The 13,101-nt window shown below is 35.5% G+C and overlaps 2 protein-coding genes across 9 annotated transcripts in view; one reads left to right on the top strand and one right to left on the bottom strand.

The window, feature by feature from the left end:
- Positions 1-13,101, top strand: part of Kcc (kazachoc) — a 466,160-nt gene that overhangs the window by 178,699 nt on the left and 274,360 nt on the right. The gene's annotated exons all lie outside the window — the stretch shown is intronic.
- LOC110380576 (monocarboxylate transporter 12) lies at positions 4,558-10,175 on the bottom strand. The gene is made up of 10 exons (XM_064043320.1): positions 10,021-10,175; positions 9,365-9,491; positions 8,792-8,934; positions 8,368-8,470; positions 7,778-7,957; positions 7,305-7,440; positions 6,713-6,860; positions 6,136-6,283; positions 5,480-5,671; positions 4,558-4,730 (listed from the first exon to the last, which is right to left on the bottom strand). The coding sequence occupies exons 1-10, from the start codon at positions 10,159-10,161 to the stop codon at positions 4,564-4,566; spliced, it is 1,485 nt and encodes a 494-aa protein (XP_063899390.1). The 5' UTR covers positions 10,162-10,175; the 3' UTR covers positions 4,558-4,563.

Here is a 13,101-nt window from a genome sequence, read left to right as displayed (position 1 = left end):
AACCGTGTTTCAACATTTGCTCTAAGTGGCAAATAAACATTTATAATCTTTGCAGGTGGTAATATAAAAATTCTTAGTTACACACTCATAAACTACACTGAATAATATTATTTAATTGAAGGGAAAGTTTTACGTATTATGCATATGTTTTGTAGCAGTCTGTTGTTTTTCAGTAAAGGATGATTCATAATGTACATAATTCATCGAGATTTGAAAGTTTTCGCTATTTCTAACATAGATCATCGGTTTATTCATATAAACATGTAATAATACAGTCTCAGTGTTCTAATAAAAATAAGTCGATATCAAACATATCCTTTACGGCTACGCAAACAAAATGTAACCGTTTTTTGAGTACCAGAAGATTACTCATTCTGTCCTAGAACACTAATGGTTGGTTCTAATTTATTAGGGTTAACTTTTTGCTTATTGAAATATTACAGTTAACGTGCTCATGGTTTAATGAACTCTTGTATGTACTTGTGAAGTACAATATATTTGCATAGTTAATTAGGTCCACCTACTTACAGTAGTTATAGTACATTGAAATTATAATCTACTGTCCAGTTATCTTTTAAAAAAATTGTGTACGTACTAATAATTTCAAGCTCCATCTAGGCCGATATTTATTATAATCGTTAGATACCAAAAATTACTAATCTTTAATTCATTAAAACCACAAAATTAGATCCAAATCTCCATGGAGACATTAACGTAGTCAAGTTTTTAGAAGACATCCAAAAATATATTGACTCTGGCCATTACCGAACGTGATAATTTGTTAAGTTTAGGAAGATCATTCTCAGAGGTACAACTCACTTTAGAGGTACAACAACGCAGACAAGAACGGAAGTCATTATCAACAGCCAACAAGTTAAACGCTGCCATTGCCCTAAGGCCTACCAAGGCCAACAGATCAAGGTTTAAAGGGCCCAAGCTTGGACAACGCGACCTTAGTTATCGATCAACGCCACGAACCACGTGCTGACCACGCTACACTTAAATAAATAAAACAATTAATAAATCAAAATCTAAACCAAACAGGTTCTTTAACCCGTCTGGTGTTTGACGTCATATCAACGTGTAGCGGAACGTGGTCTGTTAACATTTTTTTAAACTCATAAAAGGCTCAAGGTGGCTCAATAGCGGTTATGCATGAAGGTTTCACATTTGAAATCAATTTAAATGAACCAAATAAACAACGGTAGTTTCCATTGATGTTTCTAGGGGAGAAAAACATCGAAAATGTCAGCTGATTAGTATTCAAAGTCAATGAGAAGGGGGTCGCGACTTGCGAAACTCGGATGCAATTTTGGAAGATTTTGCGTTACGTTTCACTTTTATTTTATTTTTGTCAAAACAAAGTTTGTTTGGAAAGTTTATAACAAATAGCTTTAGTAGACTATGAGAATAATGCAATCACCTCGTGAGTTTTTTAACTTCAAGATGATTCGGATGACCTACCCAACCCAAAGATATTTTAATTAGGTACCCATTTGTTTCTAGTAAGTAAAAATATGAAACTTATTAATTTAGGGGGCTATAGACGAAAAGCCTACCATAGTTTTAAACTAATATTTTCTAAAAATCAGGTTTCCTCGAACCATGGAATTTTATCTCAATGTTTCCATATTTGTGCTAAATTAAATAACCTTTACCCATACAAATATCCTGATTTTTTCAATAGCTTTTATCCTTGAACTTGCACTCAAAATATTTGGAAAAAAACAAAATTCTTAATTAAGATTATTTTGCCTTATTTATTGTCCATTTTTAATGACTGATCAGATAGCGATCTAGAGCTTGATTGACTTGCTAATTAAATGTAGCGTTGAAATAAAATCCTGTATCATGTCGTGTGTATAGCTAATCCGTGTAACTTGGTAATAGGTAGACTATGTTTAGTCTAAGCACGTGTAAAAAATGGGCCAAGTGTGAGTCTAAATATATGTGCCAGAATGACGCATGAAGGTGTTCGTAATTATGAAAAGACAAAAAAAATACTAGATATGTTGTATGGGGAAAATAATTATAATCTAATTTTCAGTATTAGTTGATATAGGCTTTATTTGATATTCACGTTATAATTAATATTAGCTTATCGCTGTTTCATATGGTAATATAACTGTGATATAACCTGGTGACAGCTTTTGGACAACACCCAAAGAACTACGACACAAATGAGCACCTTCTTCTTTTGCAGACGGTTTGAAATGCCTGTCTTCAAAAATAGCTCAAAAAGTAGTCATTAAAACAAAACTAATTTAGTATTGATTACAATAATGATATTTATGACGTTGTAAATAAATATTCTGACAGATTCATAATGCATTTACAATATATCACAATAATATTATATTTATGCGTCTCGTCTTGTCGATCAGGTCTACTAGCATATTTTGAGGTACTTACACAAAAAAACTTTCTTTGAATACTTAAATTACGAGTTGTTGGTCGCGGTTTATTATCCCAATGTGTAAGTTACATAATGCACTTAGTAGGTCCCCCTGAAAATCCTTCAATATAGTTGAGAAAGTGCTATTCAGAGATATACTTTCACACCGAAAAGTTATTTCAACCCGTTGCTATGTCTCCAAGAATAAAAGAAAGTTACAATCGCATCTGTTTATAAGAGGAATTACAGTTATCAGCTCCTAACAACTGCACTGCACCTGGGAATTCCGAAAGATAAGTATGTACTCACATTGTCATATAACCACAATAATTATAGCCTGTGATTAAAAAATGTCTATGGTAGACAGTCAGTCAAGTCAGACAGTAACTGCCTCGTTGGTCTAGAGCTCGCGAGGGCGACAGGTCTCGGGTTCGATTCCCGGGTCGAGCCGAAATCGGTTTGTGGGTTTTATAAAACTTTCACAAAACAGCCGGTAGTCTGGAAGTTGGTGATTGATTCACCCGTGCATAGGAGAGCACGGTATTATTATTAGGGTAGACAATGGTCGTGCGATGGCGCTAGTTGTAGCCAGTGGGTGATAGATCGAGGATCGTAGCTCTCGCATTTTATGATCTTAGAATGGCGGACTTGTCTGAAAAGGATTTGCTTGTGGAGACGCGAAACTCATGCATAGCAGTTCTGGTCAATGATAAGCGGAATTTGCACAATATGGTGGAGTTTTTAATGCAAGCCCCACCAGAACATCTTTTTTAACTGCTGGCAGCCTTTTCATTCCAAAAAAGGCAGCAACTGTGCAGGTGACAGAATAATATTATGAAAAAACGAGTTAAGACTCAAGGAAATAATAATATTTTAATTATGCTGCCAAATAAAAGAATAAAGTCACAATCCCTTTAAAACCACTTTTGGGCACTTTTGGAAAAATTAACACACATCCTGTTACCGAGCCACATTAACAAAACGTGTTCGTATGACGTGTGAAGCAGATTATTAAAATAATATTTTGAATAATATAAATTTTGTATTCAAGAACACATTTTACATAATAATAGAACTACCTCAACAAAGATTTAATGTAGGTTTAATATAATAAAATGATCACTTTTAGACCTTGGGTCGTCTAGTTTTTTTCTTGTCACCTGAACTGTCATGTTTGTAAGCATATGTCACTATGCATGTGTCAAAATGATTTTTTTGTCAACTGGATTAACTTATCACGGTAATTTAAAATTGAAGGATCCTGATGAAGAAATAATTAATCAATACTGTACAGTTTCTTACTTATAACGTGGAGTTTCGATTAGCTTAAGGCGGGTTTTACCATGGTTTTACAATCACACTGACCATCAGTGCTGACAGCTACACGTGTAGTTTGACTGAACGTCGTCTGAGCTGTTAGCCTCATTCAGAGTGCTACATATATTTTCTGCCACACCAGAGCGGTGAGCATGCCTTAAGTTTAACTATTTAAGGCTTAAGGCTTAGATAGCCGATTCCGAAAACAAATGATAAAATAAAATTGCAGTCTTTACGTCCTCAAATTCACACTTGAGTATATGTATTGTCATCCGAATTTGGCCATTTACATTAACTAATAAAAGAAGACTTTTCTGCGCAATTTCTTTCTCAACCCCGTTACGTGAGCTACCGGGTCTATTTCCAAATGATTCACGGAACTTTGTGACTGCACGGCAAATAGCTTTGCCACAACGGATAAATACACTAAGCCTGCTTCCACGGTTCACTCTATTTACCCTCACACTATTTGGTCGACTACTTTGTTGACTTGTTCTGTACCTCCAAAACGTATTGTGGGAAATGAAAGAATCACAATGTATCGGGTTGGTTGGGTGACTTTGGGTACTGTAAGTTTGATGTTATTTAAGTTTTTGGATGTAGGCTGTATATAGTGTATATATAAGAGTATATGTAATTTCTTATATTCATCCAGGCAATTGAACAAAGTTATTACATTAGATAGTAAAAAGGATTAGTAGATAGGAAGGAAAGAATATAGGTATATGAAGGACGATTTTCTGATAATTAGGAAATCCGACTATCTTTTTCATTAGTGTAGCCTTAAGAAGTGTCAGAAGCTAGCTAGTCGTGATAAAAAAGTAGTTGGTAAATGAAATCAGAGCTTAAATTCATTCAAAACCTTTATTTAACTGACTAGATTTTTTATTCTCCAAGTTTTTTCTTCTTCTGTGTTTAACAATAAGTTCTATCGGCCACAATATGGCTACAAGTGCATACATCGATGTTAGGATATAGAAGGCAGTGGAATAGCTATTTGTGTAATCCCGGACGGCACCTGCAAGAAATGTAAGAGCAATCAGTCACAGATCAACGATGTTCGCATAAATTACAGAGGAAGGAAAGATGAGTGGAGATACCATAAAGCAGATAGGTCAGGCGCTTTCTTGTGGGTCAAGTGACGTACGGTAGCCAGTTATAGAATAATCGAGGTGTTCGCGTGCCTTGTCAAATTAAGACGAATCTGTCAAATGTCTTGATAGATTGGTCATTTAGTTTTCGGAAAAAAGGGCGGGTTCTACAGAAGGCGCACGAGGGTGGAGCTAGTAACATTTCTCGTGCATTTTGGCGCGCTTTCTTAGGAGATTTTGTGTTATGACATCTCCGCTAGAGATTTTGTTCTGCGTGACATAAATTAACATAAAATCAAAACAAATCAGTATTAATGGTGATTATGTGACTTATGATACTGGTGACAAAGTTTAAAAACATTTATGTTAATTTCTGTCATGTTTTAGTTAAATAATTAAGTAATGGGAAGTTATGAGCCCATTTAATATTTACGATGAGAAAATTCAATACAATTTTAATACTGTTAAAATTTTGATAACATTAGTTAACTGTAAAGTAATAGATATTAGCAATGTTAAATGATCAAAACATAATGCAAACAGGAAATAAAATTATTCCAGGTTATTGGTGGAAACAGCTCATGACATTAACATGATTAAAGGAGTTTTGATCTTGATAAAAAAGCATTACATAATCGGAAGATTACAAAACAAAAGATATTAAAAAAAAACTCACCAATAGCAGGTCCAATAACCAAGCTTGATGTACCAGTAAGGAAACAGGTGATACCCAAGGCTGAAGTGAATTTATCAGGCGCCACACTTTCAGATATGACTAGAGGAATAAGGACTGCAATGGAACAGTGAGCCACGCCCATCAGTGTGAAAAACACCATAGTAGCTAGAATACCGGTCCACCATAGCATACCTGGAATTTTGAAAGAGGAATTAATTAATTTGTAATACACTACAATTATGTTGAGCTTTAGCTTGGATTAAGAAGAAACTTTTTCAAAGTTTTTGATAGCTGACAAGCTAGCTTCCGAGGCTATTGCTGATGGCATAGTTATTCCCAGTGACCCTTATTTTACTGAGCTTATTCCTCACATGAAAAAGTTTTGTCAAATTTTTTTGGGAGGAGCACTTTAGTAAAACGCAGTAGCGTTTAAGCCTCTATATATAAATGACAAAAAAAAGTTTTTGATAAAATAAGAATTGCAAACTTTTAAAGACAGTTTAGTCTATATCGTATATGAAGCCTTCATGATTCACTGTTTAATGCTGGTACTTAGTGAATAGTCAAATGTTTTGAAGCAACGCTTTTTTGGTTATCCTTCTCTCCATTTACCTATATACTTTCTTGAGGCTAATAATCATAAAGGGAATACTTACCAAGTCTTGAAATAATTGCTATGACGATTCCAACGATGTAAATGTTCTTAACGCCTATCTTATTCATCCACTTTGAGATCATAGTGAATATTATTCTCATTGATAAGTCTCCAAATCCATACAATGTTACTGCCATTGCTACGTTTTCCTGAAAGTAATAATGGGTTTGTTCTTTTAACATTATAGATATACATAGTTGGCCATGCCACAACTACTGCCTGTTGAGGTATATACCTAGGTTAGTCATAATTTAAATCTCGTTTGCAACGTTATAGTCATATGGATCGAGGAGAGTTCCGCAGGTCAAAGCGGTGTCAGTTCATCATATTTTTTAGAAGCTAGGATGTCTTATAGTCAATCTTAGTTAAGGGTATCGGATTGCCCAGGTAACTGGGACGAGGAGTTCAGAGAGGCAGTCGCTCCATATAATACACTGCATTTGAACTTATCTACATCTTCAGTCTGACTGGGAGCCGACCCCAACATAGTTGAAGTAGGCTGAACATGCATGGCTGGCGTTCCTTTGTAACCATACATTTTTGTAACAGATTTGGCTAATTATTGCAGCAATACTAACCTTACTCCAATTCATGGAATACAAGTATTGAGGCGACATCACCATGTAAATGCCATCAGCATTGGAACACATTGCGGTGCCAAGCGCTGCACCAGAAAATAAATAAGTCTTCACAAGTGATGGATCTATTACTGAATCTATAATTTTTCTGAAAAGAAATGAAGAAGGAATTTAAATATTCTATACTTATATGAAGAAAGGTGGCGTTTTAAGGCATAGAGAGCAGGATTATAAATAACCAATAGAATTTGTCCGCTCAAGCATCTAACTACTGAGTGCCCGGATGTTTAAAAAACGGAATTCTATGGTTCTTTAAAAACGTTTCTGCACCGCTTTGGTGGAGTCAGGGCCAAACTCATTTTTTGCTATCGAAAGTTTCTGAAGTGAATTAATTTTTAGCATTTTTACGAAAGGAACTATTGGTAATTAATACCCGTTTTTGGTCGGATGATAAGTGATTAAGAACGTCGGCGTAAATTTTTCTTGCGTTAGCCCAACTTTTTATGTGGATTCCAGATAAAGGGACAGCAGTATATTTTTCTATTTATAACCAATGGCGCTCATTAAGCTTTATTTTTATATTTAATCGTACCTGATACCGCTCTTCTTTTTTTCTGGCATCTCTAAAGCCTTTGCCAAAGCTTCCTTTGTTGGATTTTCTAAATCGGTCAATTTTATTACTGGTGTATCCAATTTCTTGACATCATTATTTTCTTCTAGAAGAAGTTCTGTAAAGTAATTTATTTATAGTTAGATTTTTCTCAACATCTAAGATATCATCAATGTTTAAAATTTATATTTCGAATAACATATATATGCTTCTTCAACACTAATTAATTATTGCATCCAAAAATTAAAACAATTTTTTCACTATAACTGAAAAGCAACTCTGTCTGAAATTAAGTTCATATCTGAGAGAAGACATTTTAAGGCAATTTTTTCAGGCTAGTTTAGAAGGTATTTATAAGGTAAGGTGTTTATCGGTACACCCCTCTTTTTTGATTCTAATAATAATGAGTCTCAAAAAAGGCTATAAAAGCCACTGGAAATACAAAAAATCCTTACTAAGTTCAGCCTGCTCCTCCGGTACCTCAACCTTCTTCATGTGCCATCGAACCGGCTGCATCAGCAACACAGCCACAAAGTTGTGAAGTGACAGTCCAGCGATGAGTAGAAGCGTGCCTTTCGATCCATACTGTTCCATCGACCATCTGACGAACATCGGTGCGACCATGGCATTGACCCCTGTAATTCATTTGAATAATGTTTAAAAACCAGTAAGTATTAATGTGAGGCTATTAATTTTTAAATTATGAGTGTTTTAATTTTTTATACAGATAACTCTAAACAATAATTTAGATTAAAATTTAATACTAATGAAATCAACATTTCCTGAGGGTGGTCACACTTATTATCTTTGTTAATTGACGTTATATTGGTCCTAAGTTTGTACAATAGTCCAAGATAGGTAAACTGAAGTGTCATAGAACTTTCATACTGGCGGATTTTCCGAGCAGGTCGTACAAGCGATGGTTATAACGATGAAATGTGATATTGCACGACAGGTTCTTGTCGCTCAGAATGTGTTCTGAATCGAACGAAAGAAATCGCTTTTGTGAAAGCGCTAAGACATAAAAAAGCATTGGCACATTTACCTGTAGCAGTTTGAACGAAACTCATGATCAGAATTCGTCTTTCGACGAAGTAATCATTCACTACAGTACAAGCTAAGTTGTATAGTACGCCTAAACCAGCACCCTGTAATGTAAAATTATAAATAATATTAAACTTAAAAATGATCATATAATGAGCATGAATCACAAAAATAAGATTTGAATAGTTATGTGCAAACATCTTTGGCAGCCGTTACGGGTAGTCAGAAGCCAGTTAGTCTGACAACCAGTCTTACCTAGGGTATTGGGTTACCCGGGTAACTGGGCTTAATTGGTACTCAGCTGCATCTGATTAGACTGGAAACCGACCCAAACATAGTTGGGAAAAGGCTGGGCAGATGAGGATTTTTATACAAAGTGCAGTAAATACTATCATTATAATTCAAGTCTATAAAAGTGCATTCACCTGCAATACTCCTGCGGTCATGAAAAACATCAGTGGTGTCGTCATGATCACCGTGCCAAAAGTCCCGAAGGCGAAAGCCACTGACGCAGCGAACGCCAACCATCGCATAGACATTATTGACAGGAGAGGTGATGTAAAGAATCCTGGAATTTGTTAATTTATTGCGTGATTTCAATTTCTTTGAATTAGAAAAAGGACACGCTATGGCGATTATCAGATGACATAAAGACCCAGCGCGTAAGATGGTAGCGGTAAATCAGAATCAAAGGTGTTTGTGTAAAAGGCGTGGCAGTACAGTCCAATATAAAATGTGATTTGCTTTCGGAACACATCTTGAGGACGAGTGCTTGAAACTGACTGAAGACTCAATTGGAGCACGTGAGATGATTAATGCTTAGGCTCTCCTTGATAAGCAGATGCCATTTTTAAAAAGAAAGTTTTTTGTCAAGAGTTTGATGAAGTTTTGAATACCTATCACTGAATTTCTTCTCAGTTTGAGCCTTCGATTTTTTATTCCAAAAACTATCTACATAATAAGAACCCGGTAGAAAAGCAATATGAATGAATAATTACCAGTTAAAGCTACAGACAGGCAGAATATTCCTGTGAGCAGTGTAACGCTGGCTGAACTCATTGCAACCTCAGTTATGAAGTCATTGTACATTATCCCGAAGCAACCTCCAAATGCCGTTGTTGTAGACTGAAAGTATATGATGAAAAAGTTATAGACTTTCGTGATCATTATGCAAGACGGTGGGTAAAGGTTTCAGATTTTTGTTTTGCAAAAAAAACATGTCAAGTTGTTCTAGATTTTCGAGTATGAATTAAAGTTGTATTTTTTAGTAGCCTCTTCAAAGTGAGCAGTCATAGTAGATGTTCTCCGCGAATCTCTGAACCACTTCGCGCAACCGGATAAAAGTTGCCTATCCGAGGTAGGTGCTGTAGCGAGGTAATATTTAGTGAACTGCTGTAGTCTATTGTCTATGTAATTTACAGTAACTAGTTGTGTACTAAATTTGTACCTTTGTGCCAAATTTTAATTTAAAACTTAGATTCGTAGGTAATATTTACTTATTATTATATTTTACTCCCATCGATATCTTTAACATCCACTCGCTTAAAAGTTCATGCCTCTAAACGGAAAATTTGAGATGCCCCATCCTGAATCTTCTCCACCCCACTAACACTCCATTTAGCTTAAATCCCACCGTATTCACAAAACTACTTACAAAGCATATTATAGCCGAAATAGCCACCAAATAACCCCATCCTCCATCAGGTGGTACATACTCATAATTCTTCACCTTCACCTTTAAACTGTCTTTGCGATCCATATTCACGTCACGTATATAATATACAACAAACTTCATGTACCACCAGTTAACGGTTTTATTTGGACTCCTATTTACTTGTTTTATCTAGAACAAGCATTGTATTTAAACATGCAATAAATGGTTTTTGTTCTATGACGAGATAAATTGGCTGGAGATGCCAGTCATGTACAGTTTACGTTTTGTAATAGGTACAGTGTGTTTTACTGTTGAATGGAAAGTCACTATTCGTAATTCAGATGAGGAGCATTAGAAAATCATAAATCACAAACCTTATTTTTGTCAATTCTTATATCTCTTTATAGCTATGCGTGGGATGCCTTCTCTTTATTATATTATTATAGTATTAGTGGGTATAGATTATTTCACTAAATAAATCCACATTTATAAATCATATAACATTATCATTGTCAGCTCGAACCCTCGTAGCACGGGTAGGCCCCATAAGCTTGGGTAACCGTTGATCTGAATGCTGTTAAGCTGGCTTTCGCACCCAAGCAAACATACAGTCATTGTCAAAATGATGTGTGATGATAACCCCTTTACAAAGGGTGACAAGAGATAAACAGGGAATAAAGACCAGTGATGTATGTATTTTGGAAAAATAGATCATCTTGGAAAAATAGATCATCTTGAAAAAGTTGATCATCTTGAAAAAATTGTTCATCTTAGAAAAATAGATCGTCCTGTAGATGTTACGCAAATTAAAAGGAGACAGATGCAAATAATAGGTAGGCTGTTATCAAAATACTTTATTTATAATTACTTCTTTTATCATTGTTTAGGATTTGCACGTGATTCAGATGTTTTTTTTTCCTTTTCAACCTAATAAACATCTGCAAATAACTGTTTAATGACAATTTTCTTTCTAAACCAGTTTCAACTACAAGATTCACCTAACCGAGTGCACAATTCTCAAAAGTGTAAAAATAAATTAAACCATAAATTCAAAAACCGGCCAAGGGTACCATTATTTATAAAACGGACAAAAAAAAACACGTCTTTTGTATGGGAAAAATATTTATTTAATTCGAGTTTTCAGTATTTGTTGTTATAGCGGCAACAAATATACATCATCTGTGAAAATTTCAGCTCTCTAACTATCACGGTTCATGAGACACCTGGTGACAGAGGGGCGGACGGACAGAGGAGCGAAAACAATAGGGTCTCGTTTTACCCTTTGGGTACGGAACCCTAAAAAGCACAAAATCAAGTTCAAGTTCTGGTCAAGGTCCTATTTCGGAAAAAGATTCCTATGAGTCTCCTTCTAACCAGCTACCTTATTTCTGACTACTGTTTGTATTCTTTGACGCAATACTGTTATGTATTAATTGTAATTATAATGTCTTAATTATTATCTCGACCTTGGTAACCTTGAACGCATATCGGATTCTGAACCCAGAAACAGAGCAATGTTATGTTTACGGGTGTTAGTATCTACTTACAAATGTTTCATGTGTCCTGTGTCTAGAATGTCAGCTGATAAAAATTAAGTTGTGTTGTTGTGGTTAAGTGTACCCTTATAAAAATCCTAGGTAAAATATAGATGTCGGAGACTGTCATTAGTACGGACACTAAACGTCACGCAAGCACGCCCTCTGGTGGCGTTTCCGGTGAAACAACATTTTGGCGCGCTTGGCAGAGTCGTGGTGGTCGGCGTGGCGTCCGCGGAGCTCAGTCTTGGTCGAGTCGTCGTGCTGCGCACATCTCGATACTGCCTTTCGTTACGTGTAGTGTACCTAGTGTTATTGCCTAGTGTTGTAGTACTGTTGTAGATCCATATTGTAAAGTGTGTAAAGTGTCTTTTGAAATTAAAGTGTAAAGGTTCTTCTAACCTAACAGACAGACATGTGTTGCTGGGGAGTTTGTTCCGCCACTTCTTCTCCCCAAGCCAAAACACATAGGAAGTGGCGAAGGGCGGGCGTTTTGGGGGCTGTCTTTTGTTCTGACTAATTTGAATAAACGTTTGAGTTTTTAGTTTGTTTGAGTTTTGAGTTTCTTTGAGTTATCTCTTTGCTTCATTACCCTAACTGATGTCGGACGATAGTGCCATTCCTGATGACCCCTCCGACATAGATATCTTATCTATGACAAATCAAAATCTACTAAACTGTACAAACAAGTATGAAGCAAAAGTGCTGAATCATTAGCCCTCTGCCCTTATCTCAATTTTTCACCCTCTAACGTCATCTTACTATTATCAATCTTTCCATTCTAGATCAATCTTTCAATTATACAAACTTCATTGCTACTAGCTTTCACCAAAGGCTTCACTCAAGTCCGATAAACTATTTTGCACACTAAAAAAACCTTTTCTCAGTCTCTAATACTAATCATTTTTCAAATGAGACCAGTGCAGTATAAAAATAATTAGTGTGAATTATTGTTTTGGATTTGTAATGAGGTGTACTACAGACCCGGGGTTGCAGGATTGTTCGAAAGAGTTACCGCGGCCCTGGTACATAAAAGGCCTACTACAGAACACGACGGTTATTAGTCAGTAAGAGTCTGACATTCCCTCACCGCTGCTAACCCACAGCGGGAAGGGTCAATTGATGATTTTTGACATCGTTAAAAAAAAGACAAGAGATTAACCTAACTATTCATCTTCATAATATCTATTAGTATGCATACTTATTTATAATTAGCTTCATACACGTGCCTGTTTATTTTATTAAGATTTTTCGTAAAAGTTTTCCTCTCACAAAGTCAGTCATGATTGTTTTATTTTCATGTAATCCTATCTCATCCTCACAGACGTAAACGAAAGTGTTACACAATAATTATTTTTCAGCTGCAATATTTTCTTAAGATTTATTGAATTAAACATTAAAATCAAGATGACTGTCTAGTATTATAAGTGCAGACATGTTGATACTCGTAATTGTTCAGCTCATACTTACTGGTTCTTTTGTAAACCTCAAGTGTACGCTTGCAAACAAAAACAGAAGTTTTGTAAGCAATCTAAAAAGGCGGTTA

The sequence above is a fragment of the Helicoverpa armigera genome, chromosome 3 (assembly GCF_030705265.1).
Source record: "Helicoverpa armigera isolate CAAS_96S chromosome 3, ASM3070526v1, whole genome shotgun sequence".
Classification (NCBI taxonomy): Eukaryota; Metazoa; Arthropoda; class Insecta; order Lepidoptera; family Noctuidae; genus Helicoverpa; species Helicoverpa armigera.
The sequence above is the reverse complement of the archived record's forward strand: the minus strand, read 5'-3'. Positions and strand labels throughout refer to the sequence as shown.